Source organism: Sceloporus undulatus, chromosome 6, assembly GCF_019175285.1.
Source record: "Sceloporus undulatus isolate JIND9_A2432 ecotype Alabama chromosome 6, SceUnd_v1.1, whole genome shotgun sequence".
In the NCBI taxonomy this organism is placed as follows: Eukaryota; Metazoa; Chordata; class Lepidosauria; order Squamata; family Phrynosomatidae; genus Sceloporus; species Sceloporus undulatus.
In genome coordinates, this window is record NC_056527.1 from 101,568,480 (window position 1) to 101,594,131 (window position 25,652).

Consider the following 25,652-nt stretch of genomic DNA (forward strand, 5'->3'; position numbering starts at 1 on the left):
TAAATGCTTCTGCAAGATACTGTATTGGATATGTGGTAGTAATAGCTTTCATGTGGCTGGGAAGAATGGACATACTTTTTATATACAGCATTTAAGAATATTCTTCCCAGAATAGCTGCCTGGAAAGAATGGATACACTTTTTATATATTTCAGAATGTAATGGCTTTTAGTCAAATACAATAAACAATTGATTGCCTGACTGATATATTTCAGAAGTAGGGACCATGATCAGTAATTTCCCCCCCTACATTCTCTGTTTAAAACAACAATTCAGGCAATATTTACTAAGAGCAACAGAAAGAGGAAGATTTTGCACAAAAGTCAGGCTAGGAAGCAGCAGGATGCATGTCGGTGGACTTTGATTTACCTAACCTAAGGAGGAAAAGGACACAGCAGGTGATCTCTCCTTAGTCATACAAGAAACCATTTTTCCTGCAACTTTCTAAAGCTTCCATGATCATAAAAAAATGCTGCTGAATTATGTATCTATCTCCCACTGCTTTGCACAGTGTAGCTGTGCAGACTATCTACTGCTAATAGGGAGGAGAGTGGAGTGGAGTGGAATGGAGGAACAACATGATGCTTTGATTTGAACCAGGCTAGGCAATTCGTAGACAAGGCTGTTACTACTACTGTTTGCAAAATAGGAAAAAGGGGGAGCAGATGATTACCTGAGAAATGGAAGTTGATTTCCCCCATACATTGATGAGTAAACTCTTTAAGTATCAAACCTTTGAAGATTTGCTATAACCTGGCTTCCTTGAATACCAGTGCGTAGTGGGTAGATCTAGAAATGATGGGAGCTCTCTGATCAATTTGCACTAGATTGGAAAGAATGTAAATCGAGGTTTTTAACAATGCAAGCAATAAGGATCCCCCACCCTAAATTAAACTTTTAAAAATGAAGAGGGTGCAAAATAACTGGGTGAAAAATTTGGGGAAGGGATCTGAATTCCATTCAGTTCTGTAGTTGTGACTTCAAGTCATTTCTGACTTATGGCAACCCTAAAGTGAACTATCATGGGGGTTTTCTTGGCAGAATTTGTTCAGAAGGGGGTTGCCATTGTCTTCCTCTGAGGTTGAGAGAGTGTGACTTGCCCAAGATCACCAGTAGGTTTCCATGGCCGAGTGAAAATTCGAACCCTGGTCTCCCAGTGTCCTAGTCTTGACACTCATAACCACTACATCACACTGGCTCAGTTCTGGTACATAAAATAAATTCATGAGCTTGGGATTCCCTGTTTCTCAGTATAGGTCTTTTGCACCTGGCTTTGGTTTGTGGATTGCAGGGTTCTAGTCGTAAGCAAAGTAGGTCCTGCAAGCCTGTGGTTTGCCCAACCCAGCCTTAGTAAATGGGCTGAGCTATGCTTTTGGGATTTGCTGTCTGATGGATTTTTCACAAATGCCAAGTCATCACATAACATGCACAGTCCCTCAATGATGAGCATCATGCATGTGTGAACTTGATCAAAATTGGGGCGCAATCCATGCCATATTTTATTTGAGATGAGCCCCTGTGAGATGCAGCATAGTGGCTAAGTGACAGAGTTGTGAACTAGACCATCCCTACATTTGAATCTCAGTCATATTAGGTGATCTGTGGTCCTCCAGATGCTGTTGGCTAGCTATTTTCATCCACCATGACTAGCATAGTCAATAGCAAGGATGGTGGGAATTGTAGTCCAGTGTCTGGAAGTTGCTTTCTTCTGTCTTAGGCAAACCTGCTCTCTTGTTCTGTCTCAGACTCAATCATACATTGCTACTATGGGGATAATTATTTGTTGTAAGGATTGTTATAGCAGTGTATGTAATACATACTGAATTTTCTTTAAAAAATGCAGTAGAGATAATAATCTGGCAAAGATGTTTTCCAAAATGTATTCTTTCTGTCAAGCAACCACAACCAGGTCTGAACACATTCCTTATGTACATTAAATACATTTCACTTCAGTCTTCCTCTAAATTGCTCCAAGGAGCCTACATAGGTCAAGATCCTATTGGTGACATACTGGTATCACCCTCATTTCCATTGGCATATGCACTTTGATAGGCTTTGCCAGGATGGAGCCCCATTGCTAATTATTGGGCAAGGGAGCAGGGAGGCAGCAAGATCTGGAATTGGGCAACCAGGGCAAAAAGGGACACTGAAGGCATCTTATTGTTGTGTGCCTGAACGTCTTTTTTGACATGTGGCAACCCTATCATGGGGTTTTCTTGGTAAGTTTCTTCAGAGGAGGTTTGCCATCACCATCCTCTGAGGCTGGGAGAGTGTGATTTGCCCAGGCTCACCCAGTGAGTTTTTGTGGCTGAGCAGGGATTCGAACCCAGGTCTCCATAGTCATAGGCCAATGCTCAAACCACTGCACCAGCCAATACCAGTCTTGCCTATACCAGTCTTGTTGTAAGCATTTAGTCATTAGGAATTGCGGCTTCCAATCAGCTTTCCTGGAGCTTTTTCCTTTTTCTGTACACTGGAATGTGTGGAACAAGTATTCTGATTTGTGCTTATGGTGATAACAATTGAACTAGGGGCGGATGTGGATAAGTGGCAATTGTTAGAGATCAATCTAGCCAAAATAATGTAATGAGAGAATTGCTTTGGGTGGAACACAAAAGACAGGAACAATTCCAGAAATGTTTTCCTGGCTGCCTCTTATCAGGCCAGCTGTGTTTATTGCTAGCTGTACAGGGCTCTTCTCTAAAAAGGCAAGGTTCTATGTAATTTAAAAATTAGGTACCCTGTCTGACCAGCCTTTTAGGGCAACAGAAAGGGTCTAATGTGGGCTGTTCAGGAACTAGAATTTATAACATATCACATGTCTACCTCTGTCTGTAATATAAAAATTGAACTGTTGTCAGTAATGCTTCCAAGGCTGCTGCCACACTGCAGCATTAATGCAGTTTGACACCGCTTTAACTGCCATGGCTCAATGCTATGGAATTCTGGGACCGATAGTTTTGCAAGATATTTAGCCTTCTCTGTTAGAGTGCTCTGGTGCCACAACAAACTAGAAATACCAGGATTCTATAGGATGGAGCCATTACAATTAAAGTGGTGTCAAATTGCATTAATGCTGCAATGTGGCAGCAGCCTTTGTTGGAGTCTGCAACAAAAATTGCATTGTAAAAGATGTCTGAGACTTGGAAAGGCAACTGCGAAGGAACCAGATAAGATCCTCAAACGTAAAGATACATCATTAAATATCAGAGTCAGAATCATCCACACTATATGATTTTGAATGCTGGACAATGAAGAAAGTGGAGAGGAAAAGTATAAGCTCATTTGAAGTGTGCTGTTGCTGAAAAGACAAATTTTTGGGGGCTTTCTTGGAGTCCCCTTTCCCTTAATTCACCCTTCCCAAAGGCAGGGTCTACATAAATTCAACCTAGATAATGAGGAAATAGAAATAGTAAAAATACTCACATCTTGGATCAAACATAGATCAGAATGGGGACTGCAGTCAGGAAACCTGAAGAAGATTTGGAATGGGGAGGGCACTATGAAAGAACTAGAAAAGATCCTAAAGAGTAAAGATATACAACTAAACGAAAAGTTAGAATTGTACAAGCCATTGTATTCTTTATTGCCACGTATGGAAGCAAGAGTTAAACACTGAAGAAAACTGGTAAGAAAAAAAAACTCTTGTGAGATGTGGTGCTGGAAAAGAGTGCTGAGGATACTGTGGACAGTCAAAAAGACAAACAAATGGGCCCTTGAACCGATCTGCCTGAAATTTCCCTGGAATGGAAGCCAAGATGATGAAGTTGAGGCTGTCGTACTTTGGCCACATTGTGAGAAGGCATGAATTATTGAAAAAGACAATAATGCTAAGAAAGGTGGAGGGATGTAGAAAGAGAGGAAGACCTCACGCTAGATGGATGTACTCTATTAAGGAGGTCATGGGAATAAATTGACATGATTTAAGCAGAGCAGTCGAGAATAGGGAGTCTTGGATATGTCTCATCAACAGCGTTGCCAATGAGTCGGGATCGACTCAAAGGCGGTTAACAACAACAAATGTTTTAAAATGTCTTTATATTTCTGCATATCTGGGGGGGGGTTTCCTCCATCCTTGCTGTTCTCTCCCTTCCTCGTGTGTGTGTGTGTGTGTGTGTGTGTGTGTGTGTGCATCAGAGCTTGGAAAAGTTGAATTTCAGACTATAGATTTGCCTGGCCAGTATGGTCACAGGGCCTATTGGTTGGAGGATTTCAAGTTTTGTTCATAAGGACCTGGGTTTGGAGAATGCAAGCTGGAGCATGGAGATATGAAGGCGTCAGTTATGTGTCTGGTTGTGTTTAAAGGTTGAGATACCACCAGTGATCTTACTGGAGGAGGACAGCTGTCTGTGGGTTCCTTCCAGCGGCTCTTCTTGCTTGAACCGTCCGTCTTGCACACCCTCCAGGACGCTGAGCCAAGAAGGGGCCTCCCCACGCCTTCCTGCCTCCTGCCAGTGTCTGCTTGGGAAGGGGGGTTGCCTTTTCCTGTCGGGGATATAAAACTTTCCCTCAGACTTGGCTGTCTCCAAGTTTGCACTTTCCTACCCCACTTCCAAAAAGTGGCTGAAATGATTAAAGTAGGGGTGAAGGGAGGGATTGGGAATGTGTAAGGAAGACATTACTTTCCACCTTTTTAAAAAACTCTGTGCATCTCAGAAGTGGAAATTAAGGTACCGAGAGACTTAGCATTGCTTTCTGGAAAGTAGCTGGGGACCCTTTCACACCACATTGTGATTCCACTTCAGCTGTCCTGACAATATCCTGTTGAATCTTGGGGTTTGTCATTTGGGGAGGCACCTGAACTCTCTGGCTGTGAACTCAAAATTGTTATTGTTGTGTGCTTTCAAGTCATTTCCGACTTACGGTGATCCTCGGGGGTTTTCTTGGTATGATTTGTTTGGAGACGTTTCTCCATTGCCTTCCTCTGAGGCTGAAAGAGTGTGACATGCCCAAGGTCACCCAGTGGCTTTCACGGCTAAGCAGGGAATTAAACCCTGGTCTCCAGTCACACTCCAACACTGAAATCACTATGCCGTGCTGGCTCTCGTGAACTCTAAATATGCCTCCCTAAACTGCAGATAGAGCCAGTGTGGTGTAGGGGTTGCAGCATTGGACTATGTCTTTGGAGAGCAGAGTTTGATCCCCCACTTGGCCATGGAAACCCACTAGGTGACCTTGGGCAAGTCATACAAATTTCAGCCCCAGAAAAACCCTTAGGGTCGCCTTAAGTCAGAAATGGCCTGAAGACACACAGCAACAGCAAACTGCAAATCCCAGGATTTCACAGGATGCAGCCATGACAGTTAAAAGTGGAATTGAAATGTTATAATTGTGTAGTGGGAAAATAACCCCAGGTGGTCTTATTTAGGGTTCTTTGTGGGAAGAGAGTAGTCTGGAATCTTTTGCAGCACTGAGTGGTAGAGTACCTGTCTTGTGATTTAAAAAGCCTCAGCTTCCAGTCCTGCAGAATCAGTCTGCCCCAACCTTGGGCCTTCCAGAGGTGTTGGACTACAGCTATAGAGGCGATGGGAATTGTAGTCCAACACCTCTCGAGGAAGATGGTTTCAAGCTGCAGAGCTGTGAATAGAGTCTCATACAGAGCCATCACTATTTTGGATTTGTGATTTCTCCTGCTAGCTGGCTTTACTCCAACTAGCTGAGAGTTGCTTGTTTGCTTGTTTGTTTGTTTCTCCAAATTTTTATAGCCATATGTATGGTGGAATGCTCCCTCCCTGCCATTTTGTTAAGCTCAACCTTTATTTATTTGGGACCAGAAGGAAGAGTGTTTAGGCTAAAACAGATCAAAAACAGTTGCACGAGGCCCTTTTGGCCCTACTTGTGAGGGGCATGCTCTTTTTTGGCTGCAACCGCACTGCAGAAATAATCCAGTCTGACATGCCATGGCTCAATGCTATGGAATCCTGGCAGTTATAGTTTGTTATGGCACCAGAACACTCTAACAGAGAAGGCTAAATGTCTTGCAAAACTATATATCCCGGAATTCCATAGCACTGAGCCATGACAGTTAAAATGGTGTCAAACTGGATAATTTCTGCAGTGTGGATGCAACCTAAGTGAGGTTTTGGTAAACTGCCCTTGAAGATTGCACATGTAAATTGATGAAGTAGATACAGAAAGAAAGAAAAAGCTAATGAACTGCAGTCTTTCACATCCTTGTCTTTTATCCTGGCCTCACAAATTTTTGTTGTTGTTTTTAAAGATTAGCTTGAAGCTATCATTCCCCTGCTTCCTACAAAATATACACCCACATTTCCATAATGTAAATTTGCATGTGGTGTGTGCTCTGTACAATCAAGCTGTAATCTGACTCTGTAGTGTTCACAAAATTTTCAAAAACAAAGCAAAGCAAAGGAAAATCATTTGCAAACTCATTTGATCCAGATCCTGGCAACAAGGCAAGAAAGCAGGGCTGTTGTGCATGCACACACATACACACACAAACCCAGAAGCAGCCCAAAACAGTATTTCAAAATGGTATTCCAGAATTAGGTTTGAATTTGATGCAACTGGTAGGCACCATCCAAAAAGTCTTCTTGTGCTTTTTTCTTTCTCTTCATTAGGTACGATAGAAAGATTTAGCACAATGGCTGCTTCTTACTGTTGGCCACCTTCCCTTAGAATCTGTCTTTCTCTCTCTCTCTTTCTGCCCCCCCTCCCCATTTCCTTTGCTGGGTGGTGCTGCGGAAGGAATGAGCTCACAGCCGCTAATGTATTCCAGATGGAGCTTCAGGCTGCTCTGTTCTCAGACCTTGGCACTTTCCCAAATGCTTTCTTTTTCTCACCGCCCCCTTGTGCCCCCTGTTCTTTTAACACACTGACGATCTATGTATGCATTGTGCCCCTTCCTCCAAGCCCCATCCTGGCTGGCACTTCCTTGCTGTTCTGTGCCATTTGACATGCCACCAGAGGGCAGTGGCCTTGCCTCTGGGCATGACGCATGATGCGCCCATGGTGCTGGTGGCTGTTGCTGCTCCAGGTCACCAGAATGGACCAACTGTGCTGTCAGTTTGCTGAGCAAGGAAAAAATGGGAAAAGGTCAAGAACAAGAAGCCGTGGCACCAGCTCACCATCACGAATTTGGAGCAGGGTGGGGGGACAAGAGAAAAGATGTTGAACCTGTGTGAGGACGGGCCATGAGATTACACCAGTGCTGCTAGTGGGAATTTTTGATAGTGATGATAGTTATAAAATTAATGTTGCAAGGATTTTGCTGGCATTATGGGCAAAAAAAGGGCCCTGCAGGTTTGGGGAGGGCACGATCAGTTGGGGGCAGGGAGCTGTTGGATGGTAACCATCGTCAACCAGCTGCAAATGCTTTGTCTTTCCTATTTTCCTATGTTTACAGGAACCTGAACCAGTGGAGGAATGTGTCCAGAGCACGCTGGCCGCCTTGTATCCCCCTTTTGAAGCCACTGCCCCCACTTTGCTGAGCCAGGTTTTCGAGGTGCTGGAGCGGACGTATCAACACGATGCCCTGCGCTACACCCTTAACTTCCTTGTCCCTGCCAAGCACATCCTGTCTCGCATCCAAAGTGAAGCCTGTGTGAGCTACTGCCTCGGTTTGGCTCTCTTTTAGTTGGGAGTAGCACTTGAGTGGGAAATCCAGCTCACTGCTGCAGGGCAGGATGAAAACACTCAGTGGCATTGTTCCTGGAATCTCATGACAGACTGGTGTTGGAGGCTTAAATTGATTTAAAGCAGGAGTGGCGACATTTATCCTCCCACCATATGTCTTGAACTTCAGCTCCCAGTAGCTCCAAACAGTAGGGATTATGGGAGCTGTAATACCCTAAAGGCACAAGATTCTGCCTGATTTTGGAAGCCAAGCAGGGTCAGCTGTGGTTAGTACTTGGATGGGAGACTGTCAGTGAATACCAGGTGCTATAGGTTATATTTCAGAGGAAGGAACTGGCAAAACCACCTCTAAGAAAACCTTATGAAAATCATGAGGTCACCGTAATTTGACCTATGACTTGAAGGCACATACACATATAATCCAAAACATCTGAGGAGATAGATGAAAGTTCTCCAACCTGATCTAAAACAGATATAGGGAGCCTGTGTTCCTTCTAGATTTTGTTGGAAAGTATGTGCTACCATCTACCATCATTCAGATAGGGACAGTGGGAGAATGTTATAGTCCAGCACCATCTGGAAGGCAGCAGGTTCCCCACCCAAAACTGAAGTGAATATTTTCTTTGATGCTAGAACTCAGTTTTAGAATGTGGCTGGGTATTAACTCTGTTCTCTTTCTCATAAACCATTCCTCAGTCCTGGCCATCAACCAAGTGCTGATAGATATGGGTGGGTTTTCCTCCCAGCGTTGGTTTTATTGTTTTTAAAACCCTTTGAAATAGTAATTCAAAAACTGGGATTTCTCTGTCCCTACCACACATAATTTGTATGCATTTCATGTTTGTATCATGTAAAAGGGTTGCTTTTATTGTCTATAAAACCCTTTGACATATTAATCCAAATCCTGGATTTTCTCTCTCCCCTAACCCCAGTGACACATAATTTGTAAGCACTTCTTGACTGTACCATGCAATAGCAGAATCAGAGTGTAGAATTTGTCATTCTGAGCACCTCAGCCTTTGTGTACAAGTCCTTAAGGTGGTGAAAGTAAGTTTAAAAATTATGTAACAGGGGAAATTCCTGGCGCCAAGAATGGACAGGTGATCAGCATTTCTCTTGGCCATGGTATGGCTCTTAGCCCCACTATGAGAATGGCAGAAGTAGAATGAACTATGCAAGCTAAAAAAATAATAATGCAAATTTGCATTGTTTGTACATGTCATTGACTTCTTGATACGCAGTTTTTCAGTCCTTTGTGTCATTTGGCCTTTCCTTCTCTCTCTCCCTCCTCTTCAGGCCCAGTACAGCGGCTTTGTGTTTTGCCATGAGGGTTGGCCACTCTGCCTTCGTGAGAAAATCCTGGTGCAGCTGGGTTCCTTGCCCTGGCAACGTCTCTGTCCTGGTGACTTCTACCTACAAGTAGTGCCTCACCGGGAGTGTGCCCCACGCCTGGTACTGAAGTGCCTGTCTCCAGAAGGTCACCGTGGGGTTCAGGAGCTGCCTGTGTCCCCTGACTCCTACCCCTTTCTTTTCACTGTTGAGTGGCTCAACGGCATCAACAAGGAACGTCGTGTGGGACGCCTGGAACGCTGCCTACTGGCTTCAGGGGAGAAAGTGTTGAGCCTGCCATGGCCAGAATTAGTGTACCCTCAGTTTGTGCACAAAGACGGATTCATTGTTGGTCAGCGCTGTCCTGTGGATTTGGCTCCTGAGGTGTTGGGAGCCCGGAGTCCTGGGGACGGACGCCATTCTGGTGGAGAGAACCGTGAGTCTGAGGGAGAATACGTTCACCTCTTGGAGGTCAGCCCTACCCTTCACCAGGCAGCCAGGATCCCGCAGCCTTGTGGTAACCAGATTCAGACCATGCCTGCCCGCAAAGGACACAGTAAGAGCCGGAACAGGCGTCACCGGGCCTGGCTCCACCATAAGTCTGCGTGTGGAGAAAATTTTGCCTTGCGTCAGGCCTCCAAAGCCCAGGAAGCAGAGAAGTCTAGTCAAGAAAGTGGCATCCGAGGGGACAGGATCAATCAGACGAGAGGCGGTCCAAGCCTAGTATTGGGTCAAATGTCAGGGACCTCTAAGGCAATGGGAAACTGGAGTCCTGGACAACCAGAGCAAAATCAAGGTCTTTCTGGAAATAAGGCGCGACCTGACATCTTTGGGGGGGCTGCTGAAGATGCAGGACTGGGGAAAGCAGAGGTGCCAGGATCTGGTCACCAAGATCCAGTTTGTTCCAAAGTGGACAGCATTGAAAACCAGTCTCAAGTTTTGGCTACACCAAAACGTGCTGCCAAAGGAAACCGCAGGAAAAAAAAGGGAGCTGGGAGAGGAGCTGGTGGTGACAGAGCTAAACAAGGGGGTGATCTGGCTAGCAAAGAAACAACACCTGCTGCTGATACAAAAGAAGCTGGGAAGGAAATAGTTTGCATTAGCCCAGCAGAACAGAATTGTGGGAACAGGGAAGCCAACTCTGGTACCACAGAACAAGCTGCCAGTATTGAAAAATGCTGTGTTAATATTGCTGATTGTAATGTCCACCAGGAGAGAAATGGTATTGCAGAAGAACAGAATTTTGCCACTGGAGAGGAGGGTGTTGGCACCAAGGGACTGCTTGTTGGCACCAGAGAATGTAGTGTGGCCGACAGTCAGCCAGAGAACAATATGGAAAAATGTTCTGTTGGTATGGGGGATAGCAGTGCCAGCACCAGAGACAGGATTGTCAACCAAGAAGGCCAAGGCCTTAGCACTGAAGAGGCGGCTGTTGCAGTTGAGGCTGGTCAACCAAGAACTGGCACAGAGGAGCAGGGCCTTGGCAGCACAGAACAGAGAGTGAATGATTCCAAAGGACATATTTTGGGAGAAGAGGAGCTCACAGTTGGCACTAATGAATCCACACTTACTAATTTGCCAAAGATGTATGAACCAAGTATTGATGGGGCAGAGGAACCCCCAAGTGTAGCAGTTGACCAAGGGCCAGAGAAAACAGAGAATTCCTCTCTGTCTCCTATGGCTCATCTTGGACAGTCTGTGAACTGGGCACTTCTGCAATCTGGTGTGTTTGCTTTAACAGGTAAATAAATATCAGAGAATTTTCTTGGTAGGGCTAGAAGCTGGCCATGTTTTGCCATGTTTATAGCTCCTGGAAAGAATACGTAGAGAAAACCCAATTATCTAATGCAGAGGTGGGAAATGCATAGGTTTGCATTTGTCAACATTGCTCCCAGTGCAGCCAAATTTGGCTGATGCAGTGGCAAAAAAGCTATATTTTTCTTTAAAAACTAAGTGGCACAGGAAGTATACACTTTGTTTTTAAGCAGAATCACAATCTGAAGCATATGCCCCAAAAAGGAGAAATTAAAGCATACACCCTCAAATCCTGATCTCTGTTTGCCAAGACATTTTAACTTGATGGATCAAGCCAAGCAATGCTTCTGTTCTCATGTATTTTTGCTTGTTTATTCTAACTGGATATAGTTCTGTTAGGATTTTAAAAATAATTATTACACTTGGTAAGCTACCTTTTTACCATATGATGAGGAGCAGCATGAAAATACTTTAATTAATTCTATTGTTTATGATGGTGGTGTGCCAATGTACATGTAGCTCAGTTTGCCATTGCAAACTGCTTGCTACTAGCCAGATTGAATCCCAAAATTTGACCTTCTGCAGAATGAATCTCCTTAGGCTGTCTAAACTGCCCCCCATTAACCAACATTTTTGCCATCTTACTAAACATCACGAGGCCTGGACAAACCAAGCTGCTGGTTCTCCATGTCACAACCCTTTGCAAAAACCGCTCCCTCACTCAAAGCCACAACCTGAAATAATACTAGAGCTGTGGTGATCATATTACCAAAGGCTTGTGGCTTTCAAAATGGGAGGCCAACTGTCCTGAGGGGGCATTGGAAGCATAAACAAAAGCACCACTGAAAAAGGAAAAAAGTGGGGGGTTTAGAGAATACAGGGAATAAATTGTGCAGAAAAGGCAGTATAAGCGGCCAGACAGAACAAAAGGACGTTCTGCTTTTAAAAACACCATTAGTGGCATTCTTTATGATCTCTGTACAGCAAGAATCTTACCCTATTTTTTTCCTATGGAGTAACAGCACTGCACCCAGACTGATGTTCCTGGAAAGTTTTGTTAACAGAGCATAGGAAGGAGCTATTCTGTGCTGGTTGTCCACAGTCATTGGAGATGCTTCTGAACATAGATTTTTGTTCAGCCCTCCAGCTAAAGTACACAGATCTGCTATGGCCCGATACAGACGGGCCCTTTGTGGCATGGCAGCAGCGATACTAGGGGACTGTGCAGCAACCGCACGGTCCCTAACCCTAGTACAGAGTGGTGGCATAACAATGGCGGTGTCCCGTGTACACAGGCGCTGCCGCATGGTCCCTAACCCTAGTACAGAATAGTGGCGTAACAATGGCGGCTTCCCATGTACACAGGTGCTGCTATTGTGATGTAAGCGCTGCATGGCATCTGCATAGCACCGTGCATTGCTTATGTCACGAGTGCAGCATTGGTGCACTCGTGACGTCTACCCTGCGGTGCAAAAAGAACCCAGTTTTTCCAAGTTCTTTTTACTCTGGAAGGAAGCCGCACAGTTTGGCGGCTGTGGCTTCCCTTCAGAGGGAATTAGGCCACCAGCAGGTCAGTCTGTACTGCACCTATAATTGTGTAATGCAGAAATGATAACATTGTGATGCCACTTTAACTACCATAGCTCCATCGTATGAAATTCTGGGATTTGCATTTTAGGGAAGGGTATTTAAAATTCTCTGCCAGAGCTCTCTAGTGCCTCCCCAAACTACAAACCCTAGGATTCCATAGGAGACAGCCATGTCAATTAAATAAGAATCATAGTGCTTTAATTGTTTAAAAGAAAGGGATTAAGTTGAAATCCTGTTGAACCACTACTCTAGTGCTTGCCCATCTTCCACGGTCATGCAGTGATGTTAAAGGAAGGCAGTCAAAGCTTGAACAGCCTATTTTTCCAGTTCTTTACTTCCTTTGTAGCTACTTCACCTATGTTTCTCCTGCTGCTCACAGAAGTGTAATTACTGTAGTGTAGTGCACCGACAGGATAATCTTCTATGAATTTGTTAGCACTCTGAAAAGTTAGTTTTTTGCATGACGACTCTCAAAATCCCCAAGCCAGCATGTGGTCATGTTGGCTAGGGGACTTTGGGAGCTGCCATACATTCTATGTACTACAGCTTCCAGAAATCAGTGCTATGGAATCCTGGGCTTTGTAGTTTGTTGTGGTACCAGAGTTCTCTGACAGAGAAGGCTAAATATCTCACAAAACTACAAATCCCAGAATTCCATAGCATTGAGCCATGACAGTTAAAGTGGTATCAAGCTGCAGATGCAGCCCAAGGGAACATGGGAATTCAAAAGCCAAGCTTTCCAAGGTCTGGGATTTGTCTCATCATTTTCTGCCTCCTCATCTAGCTCTTGGGAGAGTTATGGATATAAGAAAGCCCTGTTGCAAAGCAAAATGTTTTGCCATCTGAGGCAAAGCAGCAGTTGGCGCCCATTATCCAACCACATCAAAGTGCTTAGTACCCCAAACCGCCAACTTATTTTTGCAGTGAGAGAACAAATCTTGTAAGTAGTTCTCCCCAGCTCTGACATTAAAACTGCAATTATAATAAAAGAAATCATTTAAACTCACTGCCATTTTATGACACCCCTGGATATCAGTTCCCTCTGGCAACCACTTCACTAATAGTGGTGTCAGCCCTGCGTTGCACATGGCTATTGTGAGGAATGACCATTGTTTGACTCATTTCCCATATCTTTATTTAATGCTTTTTAAGAGCCATCTAGGCTGGGGAGCAGGGGCAGAATGCTGTTTTCTTTCCGCTGAGGTGCTAGAGACATGTAGGGCTGAATTCAAAGGTTCAGTGTTTTTTTGGCAGAAGGAGTCTTTCTCTGGTAGAAGGACTTTTTCCATCACTAGAAGACTAAGTCAGGAAGGAAACCTTTGACTATCCTTGGATTCCCCACATCCAACTAATTGTGATTTTTTTGTGTGTGTGCCGTACACAATTAGTTTGGAAAGACCTTTGGGATGAAATTGCACAAAAGTTTATATAGGATACAACAGAGTAAGAGACAGGGGAAAAAAGAAAGGAGTCTCGCAGTAGTAGTGCAGGTTCACTAGGTGGATATGTGTTTATAAAAAGGGTGGGGAACATATTTTCTGTCAAGTGCCACATTGCCTTCAGGCAGTCTTTCCTGCATGCTAATGGATGGTGGGACTAGAGCCAAAAGTAGATATGTCCACCCCTTCTTTTATGCCCTTCCGTTTTTTGCCATCTTCTTTCTACGTCTCTCTGTGTCCCCCACCTGCTCTCTCAATCCTTATGCAAGTCTGCCAAGAGAGGAATTGAGCAATTTGCCTTGCCAGAGATCTGAATAGACCTTTTGCATAGGGCTTTTGAAATTGGCCTAAAGGGATGTGTTGTGCATGCCTGGTTTTTCTTCTTCCTTCACCTTTGACCACCCCCAAAAGCCTTAGTGGAGAATTGGGTTGGGGCTGGGGGTGATCTGAATGATATAGGGTGTAAAGGAGGGACAGCATGGAAGTTTAACTTTCTGTGAACTTTCTTAAGTTAAAATATTCTAGCATCCAGTCTTGATTCCACTTTAAACTGCCATGGCAATGTGTTATGGTATCCTGGGGTTTGTAGTTTAGGGAAGTGGTTCCCAATCTTTGTTCCTCCAGATGTTTTGCACTTCAGCTTCTAGAAACCCTAGCCAGCTTGGCCAGTAACAGCCTGGAATTCTGGGACGTGAAGTCCAAAACATCAGGAGGACCAAAGTTTGGGAACCACTGCATTAGAGCTTTGTGGCTGAGAATTGTAAATACAATTGTAAATACAACTACCTAAACTGCATATCCCAGGACTCCACAGGATGTGACCATGGCAGTTAAAGAGAAATCATAGCTCTATAACTGGGTAGTGTGGAAAGGCCCCAGATTTGGAATGATTTTCCACCCCCACCACTCCAACCTGTCCTGTTCTCCCAGAGAGGCCTTTTGGTGTTGAAAGGTAGAATGGAGGAAAGGATGGGAAAATGTCCTTTTATTGACATGTTTCAGGATCCAAACTTCTGTGTTGTATGTTTGTTGCTACAGAGTGAATAAATGATAGGAACTTGTAGGAAACAGAATGTTTGATCTGGAGGGAAATGGCTGGGCTTTTTTCCAACCCTGAAGGGAAACACAACACTAGGAAGATGGAATAGTGTCTTTTTTTTTAACGGAGAATGAGCTCAGGACTTTTTCCTGTAATAACAGCATGCCATTTTTTTAAAAAAAATGTCTGTTTTGGTCTGGTAAATGGAGATGACTTAGATGTCTAGATGGAGACCCTGATGGCCTGTATTTGCCTCATTCTTATACTATGTATTTTAGATAGCAGTCATGCATATACTTAGATGCAGACATAAAAATTGTCAAAACAGACCCTCAGATTTTACTTGATTGGTTTCAACCCAGTTTTGTCCTTTGGTCCATGTTTTAGGATGTCTTCTATTATTCCCTAGTGTAATTCCGTCAGATTTTATTCCTGTAGCATCTATTTCTATTCTATTTTATCTACACCTCGTAATGGATACAACTCCAGAAACTACGCCTCTCATCCTCTGACTGTTTTAATGCTTCCTCCTTGACACATTTGGAATAACTTTTTGATACTCCAGAAGGTGGGGAATATGTGGCCCTCCTAATACTGTTGGACTACAATTCCCATCTATCCAGTTAATAGGGTCATTGGTAAGGGATGATGGGTGGCAACATCTGTAGGGCCACAGATTTCATACCCATACCATACTCCCTTCTCATAAGGGTCACAAGCTGAGAAATATTTCTGCCTATGAGAGACTTCACTTTTTGAGTGGACTTCATCTTTTGCATTAAAAAGCACCATTGCCCAATTGCTAGAGGTTGGAAGTCGGTCAGTAGGGTTTTCTAGCTTGATAGCTCTTCTCCCCCTTTACACAAACAAGGAATCATGTAATAATCTGTGTGGAAAATTTCACCATACAGTTCTCTTCAGTGATTTGCAATGAGTATGACAGGGCCAAATACTGTACTATAATCAAGCTGTGAAAAATTCCAGATCAGTCCACAGTCAGAATGTTTGGTTGTTGTTGTGTGCCTTTAAGCCCTGTCTGGCTCATGGCAACTCTAACCCCATATCATGGGGTTTTCTTGGCAAGATCTGTTTGGAGGTGGTTGGCATTGCTTTCCCCAGAGGCTGAGAGAAACTATGACTTTCTCATGGTCACCCAGTAGGTTTCCATGCCTGAATAAGGATTTGAACTCTGGTCTCTCAGAGCCCTAGTCCAACATTCAAACTACTACCACACGGGTGCTGGAACATCTGGTACTAAATTGAAAACCATTATTGGTATTTATTTATTGCACTTTCCTACTGCCTTTCATCTCACAAAAGCTGCCACATCAAAATGCAGAGAGTAAAGGCAATTAAAACATTAAGTTACATAAATGAAAACATTTAAAAACAGCCACCCCCCCCAAAAAAAACCCCAAACACCATGACTGGAGATTAGGACATGGCTATATCTTCACATCGCTTTGGTGCATGTTCAGTATGGTTGGCATGAGCAACTTAAATGGCAGGTGAGCTCTGTGATTCTGAATGTGTCTAGATATAGGTATAAATGGAATTGAGTCAGTTCTATGATGTTCAGTGAGCTTTGGATTTTAAGTGGCACCTGCTATGAATTATGCTGAAGAGCTTTTTCAAGCCCAAGGCGAAAAGCTGTAAAGTTACAGCTTATGTTTTCCTTGTTTTTCACCCCATACAGGAGGAATGGACAAGGCAGGACACTCCTTGCTGATGGTGGTGCCACAGCCTCTTCAAGATGAGCTGCCTCCTGGACAAGAGGATCTGGTCAATACCTTGAGATACATGCACTCACTTCTCAGGTAAGTTCTCTAAGAGGGAACTAGATACTGAAGGCATCCATGTTAGCCTTCCCTCTACAGCAGGGGTGAACAACTACAGAGAGGGCAGAGGGTCTTCCTCTCCCAGAAGTGACATCATGTTCACCCAGATTTTATCAGGTTTTCCAAGCTTTTTCATCAGAGGTTGGGGGCTCTGGGGTGTGGATAAACTGAACTGTTTCATTTGCAGCTGTTTTGGAGGGATTGGACCAGTTTTTGTGCAACAGATAGTCTCAAAATCAGCACAATTGTAAAAATATACATTTTGGGGGGCTGGGGGTTTAGGGGGCTTCTGAAGCCACTGTTTTGGATCCCAAAGGCTGCATGTGACTCATAGGCTGCATTTTGCCTACCCTGTCCTACAGTGTTCCCTCTGACACAGGTAGGGATAGACCACGATGTGATGTAGCCTAAGGCAAAGGACAAAATGGTACCCCTCCCTCCCCACATTCCATGTACAGAAGTGGTTTGGAGTGGTAGTTGAATCTTATTTTGATATTGGTAAGGGTTTGAGTGTTGGACGATGACTCTGGAGACCAGGGTTCGGTTCCTAGCTCAGCCATGAAACTCACTGGGTGATCTCTACCAAGTCACATCCCATGGTTTCATCCCATGGAATCCTAGGTTCTGTAGTTTTGTGAGGCTGTAGAGCTCTCTGGCTGAGATTTCCAAATACTAAACCTCCCTAAACTGCAACTCACAGGAACCATGGCAGTTAAAGTGGAATAATAGCACTATAATTGTATAGTATGAATGGGGGGCCCAATTGACTATTGCATGTAGAATGGCAGTCTGTGGGGGTTGCTATCTTGTCCTTCACCTTAGGTAGCATAAGGTTCTTAGACAGCCTTGTAAACATCTGCCTCAGAAACTCCCCAGGATGACCCAGCAGGAAATCTGCTACATCGGCCTATCTGAGTTAACAGCTGTGTTAAATGTGAAAGCCTTCAGGATTTCCTTCCAAAGAATCCTGAGGTGATTCACTGAGGCAGGTGGAAAATTCAGGAAATTCTCTTTATAAAACTGCAGCTCTTAAGGATGGTGCTCTGGGAAATGATTAACAATTTGGCTTGAAACCAGGTGTGAGTTTTTTTTAAACAAATGACTATTTTCAGCCAGTAGATTAAAAGTGAGCTTGAGTCACTATCACATTTTTTTCCAGGAGCTGATATGCAGTAACAGTTATGAGAATAAGTTGTGTGCCCTTTGACCTCAGCTGTGAATTCATTTGGTCATTTGAAGCAAGACTGGACATATCAATGTAACAAGTGACAAATAACATAACTCTGTATGTCTATTACCCTAAGTCTCCAATTTGCTCCTCATATTCCATTTCAGCAAACTTTACAATAGCCCTGCAAAGTAGGTCAGTATTATAACTTAGGGAAATAGTCATACAGAGTTACGGTATGTTATTTGTCCCTCTTGTTACATTGATATGTCCAGTTACTCTCCACTTCTTAATATGGAGTTGCTAATAACAAACCATCTTTTTCTGTATTCTACATACATCCGAAAGAGAGAGAGAAGCAAGCTGACATGCAACCATTAACTCAGTCTCTCTATCTATATAATGAGTACAGTTGGCATGAAATAAATTGTGGAGAATGCAGAAAGGAAAGTACCATGGCATCTTTAACTAGTCTTATATGTGAAGTAGTCTTCAGATTCCATATGCTGTCCCAGGTGTCATGAGAGTTTAGTAGCCCTTGTTAAGGCAGACTTGCATAATGGTGAGAACAAGAGCCTAAATTCCATCTTTTCCTCTTCTCCCTCGTTCCAGGCAAGAACTGAAGGCCCTTGGGCTGACAGTAATGTTGGACCTGAGCCAGGTAGATGACTGGGCCCTCCAGGCTCCTGTGCTCCTGCCAGCCTTACGCACATTCCAGGTACCATCTTGACTCCACTTAAGTAGCTCACTTGCTATGCCTTAAAATGTCCTACCCTTCTTTTACTAGCCTCCTTAGCATATTTTTTGTGAAGAATTGTTCATTTTAGTAAATCCAAACCAGCCAACTGCCCTGAAACTGTAGCAATTTGTTGAACTGATTTCATAATAAAAAGTATGTATGGCAGTCAGGAGAGTAAGAGTAAGCATACTGTCATTGTATCCTGTGTCCAGGAAGCTTGGGATGTGTAATGAAGAGATGGGAGGTTGTTGTTATAATTAAAAATATCCTCATTTCTACCTCTGCACTGACATTAAAATGGCACTGGATTAAAAATATTAATAATAATATGGTCAATCAGAGACTTTGGCTGCTCTTCAGAGGGTGGCAGTTTCAGCACTGCAGAGATGTGATGAAGAATACTTTTCCATGATCTCTTGTTGCCTCTTGCTTCCTTTGGCTATTCTGTATCCACTACCCTCAAGCCCTTCCCCTTCCCCTCCTGTTCTCTATGCATTTTCCTCGAAAATAAGCTTCCCTGAAACAAGAGCTTTTTCCCCTTTAGGAGAGTTCGCCACCCCCCATTAGTCAACTGTTGGTGATCTTGCCACCTGATGACCGCTTTGTACCCCATGAAGAGGAACTGGTTTTGGAACCTGCTGTAGTAAGTTCTCCTGCGTGAGGTTACATTACTGATTATTTGGGAGGACAATTGGGAGTGGGTATTCTTCTGAGGAGGTCAAATATGAAATCATTATGCACTTGCTATGGTCTTATCATCTTGCAGGAGGTGCGGCTTCTCCCTCTTTCTCAACTGCCTAATTATGTGAGCCTGGACCAGCTGACTCCAGCGCTAGGTGGGACTCTGCACTATTCACCACTAAAATGGGTTTCAGAGCACCAGGTAAGACTGACTAGTAGTTAAATGAACCTCATTTTTCCCCATGGGTTTCACCAAAGGAACCAATCCAGTCTGCCTCCAATGCTTTGTAGAATCCCCTGCCTTGGCTTGCACTTTTGATCCCAGCTCTATTTTTTTTTAAATGTATTTGCTCATCATTCCCATGTAGTCTTTCCCTTTCAGGCTTTTAGCTTATCTTTAATACATGTAAGAACTTCACACTCCTTTCCAACTGTTTGGAGGGGCCCACATGCCACTGCAATCACAAAAAGACGATGTTGTGAATCGTCCTGGTATAAGATGTTTCTTCTCAGTAACTTTCATGTACATTCTGGATCTCTGCATCTGTCAGGGGTGGCCCCACCATTAGGCAGATTGAGGCAAACACTACAAGCAGCAGATGATAGGGGGCAATGGGGGCATGATCTCATGAACTGCGTTCCCCATGTTTGGAGGACAGAGGGGTGTATGCTATGCATTGTTTCCTGGGCCCCCTAAATCAGGTCTGCTCAGAGTGATGGTCTGTGGGCTGGTGCTAGTCCATGACCCATGGACTGCCAGTCTGCAGCAAAATAGAAACAAGTTGCACCCAGCAGGTAAAAATATATCACCAGCCCCTGATACTTTGGGGAAATAAATATGCCAATCCCACACATCAGATACCCTGAGGAGCACTGCTGTAAATAACTTCTGTGACTCATGGAATGATGTGGCAGAGGAAGCCATTTCATCAATTGTGTTAAAAATAACATTTAACCTACTAGTTACGTTAGCTTCTGAAAGTGGGCAATGGAAGAAGTAACTATCTTGTCCTTTGCCTCAGAGAGCAAGATGTCTTGAGTCAGCCCTGTCTTCTGTGATGCTTACTTCTCTGCCTCTATGTACTTCTCTTTCTCTGTTTTTCCATGCAGGCTCTTGAGCAACTCCAGGCGCTCTGCCGTAGTGTCCTGCAGGCTGTATGTGAGGCTAGTGCCCACCTCAAGTCAGTCGGATCAGCATCAAATCAGGAGGTAAATAACCCTCTAGTACCTGCTACAATTTTCCATCTTCAGTCATCTTGAGAGACCAACCTTCAGCGCCATTTCTGATGAGAGCAAGGATGGAAATCATGGGGCCATGCAGATGTTGTTGGACTGTAAATCCCAACTGTAGCCATCATAGCCAATGGGGAGGCTATGGTAGTTGCAGGTCAACAACACCTGGAGGGTTGCATGATTCTCTCCACAGATTCAGGATGTTAAAAATAGTCTAATTATAAATATGTGGACTAGAGCTGTTACTTAATTGGCACTCTGGGCTTTCAACTGTTTTCTTTTTCAGATAACTGTAGAGAAGAGCAATGTGTGATTGTTCTGTTTGGCGGGTTACAGACGGGCAGGGGAGGACGTCTTGGAGGTGTATTCAGCTGAATGCGGAGCCTCCAGACGGCCCGCCCCGGGGGCGTGCTTCAGGTGTTGGAGCTTCCACACGGGGGGCAGTGAAGACGCCTCACCTGGGTCCGTTTCGGACCCGGAGCTTCCATACCGCCGCCTCGGAGGACGCTGCAAAAAGAGAGGCAGCTTCCTCACGGGCGGCCCAAACCACGGCTTTTTTTTTTCTTTTGCTGCATGAGAAGTGCGCAGCTTCGCAGCTGCAGCGCTAAGCAGCGGCGGCAGAAAGCCTGTCTGCGCATTTAAAGCACCCAAGCCCCTTTAAACTTTTTCCCTGTGACTTTAAAGCTAGGCAGGAGTGGTGTGAGGTAGCAATGTCCAAACTCTGTCCTTCCAGGCGTTTGGACTTCATCTCCCAGAATCCTAGACCACAGGGCAAGGTGGCTGGGGATTCTGGGAGATGAAGTCCAAACGCCTGGGAGGACAGAGTTTGGAGATTGCTGGTTTGGGGACCAGTGAGCCAGGCATGGTGGGAGGAGAGAACAGGAAGGGTAGAATAGAGTAGATAGGGCTGGGAGGGAACACATGCCCTGGGAGGCGAAATGATGTCTTTATGGAACATCATGGGACCTAGTGCCTTGTCAGTGCTCCCTGCCCCTTGATCCCAGGCCCTCTCTAGTTGCCCTTTGCCTTTGGGGGCAAGTTTAGAGGGCATCAAAAGGTCTTGGGCACATTCAAGCTCCGGGGTCTCTTTTTTTTTTTCTTCCTTTGCCGGCTGGCCAATGCGCAGCTGCGCAGGGCTAAGCAGCGGCGGCAGAAAGCCTATGGGCACATTTAAAGTGCCCAAGCCCCTTTAAAACAAAGGTGGTCTCCTGCCAGCTGGTGATCAGCTGGTGTTGGCATCCTTGTCCGCTTGCACTTTGCCAGTGTCAGCAGCATAATAGATGCCTCCTCTCCTTTGGTCCCCGCGCTCCTGCTGAATCTGCAATGCGCAGCCACAGCTGTCTCCGCTGCCACCGCTGTCCCCCTGCCATCTCCCCTCACCTCCTTTGTACATATGTCAATATTTACAGTTTTAGCGTTTTTTATTGTTAGGTGAAAATGGCAGAGGAATGTGTGTAGGGGTGCACTTTAAAGTCCAAACTTTCCAAGCAGCGCATGCGTACATGTTGCTCTAGGGTTAGGGTTAGGGTTAGGGTTAGGGTTAGGGTTACGAGACTTAAAATGCGCCGCAGCTGTGCCTCAGCTTCCACAGCTGCATGGCAGCGGACTTTGCAATTAAAGCCTGACTGCAAACTGCGCATGTTCCAAGACCCCAACTCACTATGCGACGGAGCTTTTAAATGGGCAACTTAAAGTAGTGGCGTAGCAATTCTGGTGTACCGGTGCAGCAGCTCTCATGGCTTCTTCCCCTTCTCGATATGTGTCAGCATTCAGGTAGGACTGCTCCAGTTTCTGTAAAATGTTTGGCTGGGACCATATAGCTATAATGTCAGCCATCTCAGTATGAGACCAAGACGTCCCCCTGCCTTTTTTCGGGGTGCTGGTGGATGGCTGAGCCATCCTGCCTGGTGGCAAAGGGGAGCCGCCACACAGCTGTGCCAGGAGCAGCCGAACTGTGCCCTTTCCCAGGTGAGAATGGCGCAGGAATGTGTGTAGGGGGTCACTTTAAATCCCAAAATTTCCCTTTTCACTTTCTACAACCAAAACATCCGCCGGCAAAAGTTACAACTTCCCGCGATTCTAGCAACGCATGCGAACAAGTGGCTCTAGGGTTAGGGTTACGAGGCTTAAAATGCGCCGCAGCTGTGCCTCAGCTTCCACAGCTCCATGGCAGCGGACGTTGCAATTAAAGCTTGGCTGCAAACCACGCATGTCCTGGGACCCCGACCCATTATGGGACGCAGCTGACACGGAGCTTTTAAACCGGCAACTTATATTTGCGGCGTAGCAATTCTGACGTATCGGTGCAGCAGCTTACAGACGGAGCTGCGCAGGTACGCCGCAAATCAAAAAGAAGCGGAAAAAAGCAGCACCTTTTTAATGCCGCTTCTTCCCGCTTGGGGCGTGCGGGGGGCGTGTTCATGACGGCATTCAGGTAAAGCCCGTCTGAAGGCTCTACCTTCATGACGTCATGAGTACATCCCTTTTTGCCCGTCTGTAACCCGCCTATGTAATAATATGAAAGTATCTGGTTTTTTAATTTTTTTTTAAAGGAGTGTAAATTAGTTTAGCTCCCCAAAAAAGAACTATTAGTCACTAATGGAAATGTGGGTGCTGTATTGTAAAGCAGAGACTGCTAAAGTTTATTTTTTGGACTACAATTCCCAGAATCCCCTAACCAGAATGACCACTGTGGGCATCATAGTCCAAAAAAGTAACTTTTCCAAGCACTCAAGGAAAGTTATTTCCTTTGTGTGGTTCAGCCACACCATACTTGGAACTAAAAGCAGGATAAGTAATTGATCTTTTTTTAAAAGGTTAATTTTTCTTGAGGGTTGTTGTTGCTGTATGCCTTCAAATTGTTTCTGACCTATGGCAACCCTAAAGTGAGCCTATCATGGAGTTTTCTTGGCAAGATTTGTTCAGAGGAGTTTTGTCATTGCCTTTGCCTGAGGCTAAGAGAATGTAACATGGCCAAGGTCACTGAGTGGATTTCCATGACTTAGTGGGGACTCAAATCCTGGTCTCCAGAGTCATAGTTCAACACTTAAACCACTACGCCATGATAATCCTTTATATACATTTTTTATCATGTATGATATTAGTATTCTTAGGGCCCATACAGACAAGGCCAAAATAAAGCTGCTTTGGGTCTCTTTGGAGGAATGCTATTTAAATGATGCATGTGTCCTAAGAGTCCGGAAGCCATGCCAAAACCACGCTCCAGTCCTAAGGACTGGAGTGCAGCTTTGGTGCAGCTTCTGGCCTCTTATGGTGTGAGTGTCCTTTAAACAGTATACTTCCAAAGAGCCCCGAAGCAGCTTTATTTTGGCCTGTCTGTATGGGCCCATAGACTTTGGTACTAATCTTATTCTTTTCTGTTTGTAAAATTCTTATGATTTATGGTCTTATACATAAATTGCTTAGGCTACAGTGTACACCTCCCAGACTCTCTTAGCCAGCATGGTCAGTGAAGAAGCTGGCTGGGGAAACTTTGGGGGTTGTGGTCTAAAAAGTAACTTTTACCTGCTAATCCCTGATGTCTCACCACTTTAGGAAGTGTCAGCACAGATCACATTGCACCAAGAGACGATGCGGAAACTGCTCTCTGAGCCACGTCTTCTGGAGCTCCAGCGCCGTGGGGGGTCCTTGCTGGCACGGCTGCCTCCCCTGGGATCCTGCAGGTGAAGACTGGGGCTAGAGCATAACAATGCTGCTGTTTCTTAGCAGAATTATATCAAATAAGACAATCACTCCTTAATTTATTTTGAAATCACATTTCTGTCCTGCTTGTTTAAGTTTCCTACACATTGAATTGGCCCTCCGAGTGATAAAGCCAAGTTCAAGATATTTCAGCACCAAAATAACTCCCCTCCTTTGCCCCAACATCAAGGTATACAGTAATGTAAGATAGTCAAGTTATTTTGACACATGAGGAAGAAACTCTCAGAAGGCCATTTCTTCCTTCATGGCACTAAAAATACAGTTGGCCCTCCTTATCCACAGATTTTTTTATCCACTGATTCAGCCATCCATGGCTTCAAAATATTTTTAAAAATATAAATTCCATCAACCAAATTTTGATTTTGCCATGTTATACAAGGGATACCATTTTACTGTGCCATTGCATTTAATAGGACTTGGGCATCCACGGCGTTTGATATCCACAGGGGATCCTGGAACGAAACCCCAGTGGATATGAAGGACCCACTGTGCCCCCATAATAAGTTGTATAAAGTAACAGTTTGCTACTCTTTCCTGATACTCAAAATGTGTTGCTTAGTTCAGAACTAGGAATGTTATTTAGAAAAGTAATTAGTTGCTTTTAAATTTCCTCTACAAATCACTAGAACATTACCTAGTGAACCTCATGACTGAATGGGATAGGTAAACAAGTTTTTCTCATTCTGGTTTGATCTGCAAACCAGTAATGTACACTGGCTCTCAAACATTTCAAACAAAAATAGGCAAACATTTGATCAGTTTGAAGCATTAAAATGCTGGCAGGTGAAGAGTCCAGCATTCTTCTCGCTTTCTTTCTCCTTCCACCTCCTTGCCTCTCTTCTTATAATGGCAGCTTCACGTAGGTCCAGAACACACTGCAGAAATAAACTGCAGTTTGGGACCGGTTTGACTGCCCTGGATCAATGCTAGGGAATTCTGGGAACTGTGGTTTTGTGAGACATTTAGCCTTCTCTCTCAGAGAGCTCTGGTGCCACAATAAACTACAATTCGCAGGATTCCCTAGCACTGAACCAGGGCAGTTAAAATGATCTCGAACTGGATTATTTCTGCAGTGTATTTTGGACCATCTTTTCCTAAGAAGTCAACAACAAAAAGTTCATTGGGATGCCACATTAGCTTTAACTTTGCAGCTTGTCCCTAAGACACAAAGGTGGAGGTGAGGCACAGCCACATTTCAATCCATCTTTTGCAGTTAATAACACCAAACCATGGAGCAGACCAGATGCATGTGTTGGAAGCCACTGGGCTGTCAGGGCCAGTGGTGAGGAAACTCCTGTCTGATGGCAGTTTGTGGCCTGTAAAGTTTTTCTGTCCAACCAATGAGATGCTTGATGAAAGAACTCTTTCCCCATTTTTTGTAGTCTACGTGTGGGTATATGTGCCTTCAAGCCACCTGTCAACTTATGGCTTAAAATCATACGAGTTTATGGCTTAATATCATAGACTGTTCATAGGCAAGCAATACTCAATATAGCCCACAGCGCCTGGTCTCCACTGAGAGT

General features: G+C 44.5%; 1 protein-coding gene across 3 annotated transcripts in view; it reads left to right on the top strand.

Moving 5' to 3' along the window:
* Nucleotides 1-25,652, top strand: part of LOC121933493 (rho guanine nucleotide exchange factor 40-like) — a 45,810-nt gene that overhangs the window by 6,891 nt on the left and 13,267 nt on the right. For all 3 annotated transcript variants that reach the window (XR_006104528.1, XM_042473317.1, XM_042473316.1), the window contains exons 2-9: nucleotides 7,366-7,563; nucleotides 8,892-10,665; nucleotides 16,444-16,564; nucleotides 18,366-18,471; nucleotides 19,037-19,135; nucleotides 19,259-19,375; nucleotides 20,284-20,382; nucleotides 23,962-24,089. Coding sequence is in view for 2 of the 3 variants with exons in the window: in XM_042473317.1 (XP_042329251.1) it covers nucleotides 7,366-7,563; nucleotides 8,892-10,665; nucleotides 16,444-16,564; nucleotides 18,366-18,471; nucleotides 19,037-19,135; nucleotides 19,259-19,375; nucleotides 20,284-20,382; nucleotides 23,962-24,089 (2,642 nt within the window). In the remaining variant the exon portion in view is untranslated. The remainder of the gene's footprint in view (nucleotides 1-7,365; nucleotides 7,564-8,891; nucleotides 10,666-16,443; nucleotides 16,565-18,365; nucleotides 18,472-19,036; nucleotides 19,136-19,258; nucleotides 19,376-20,283; nucleotides 20,383-23,961; nucleotides 24,090-25,652) is intronic.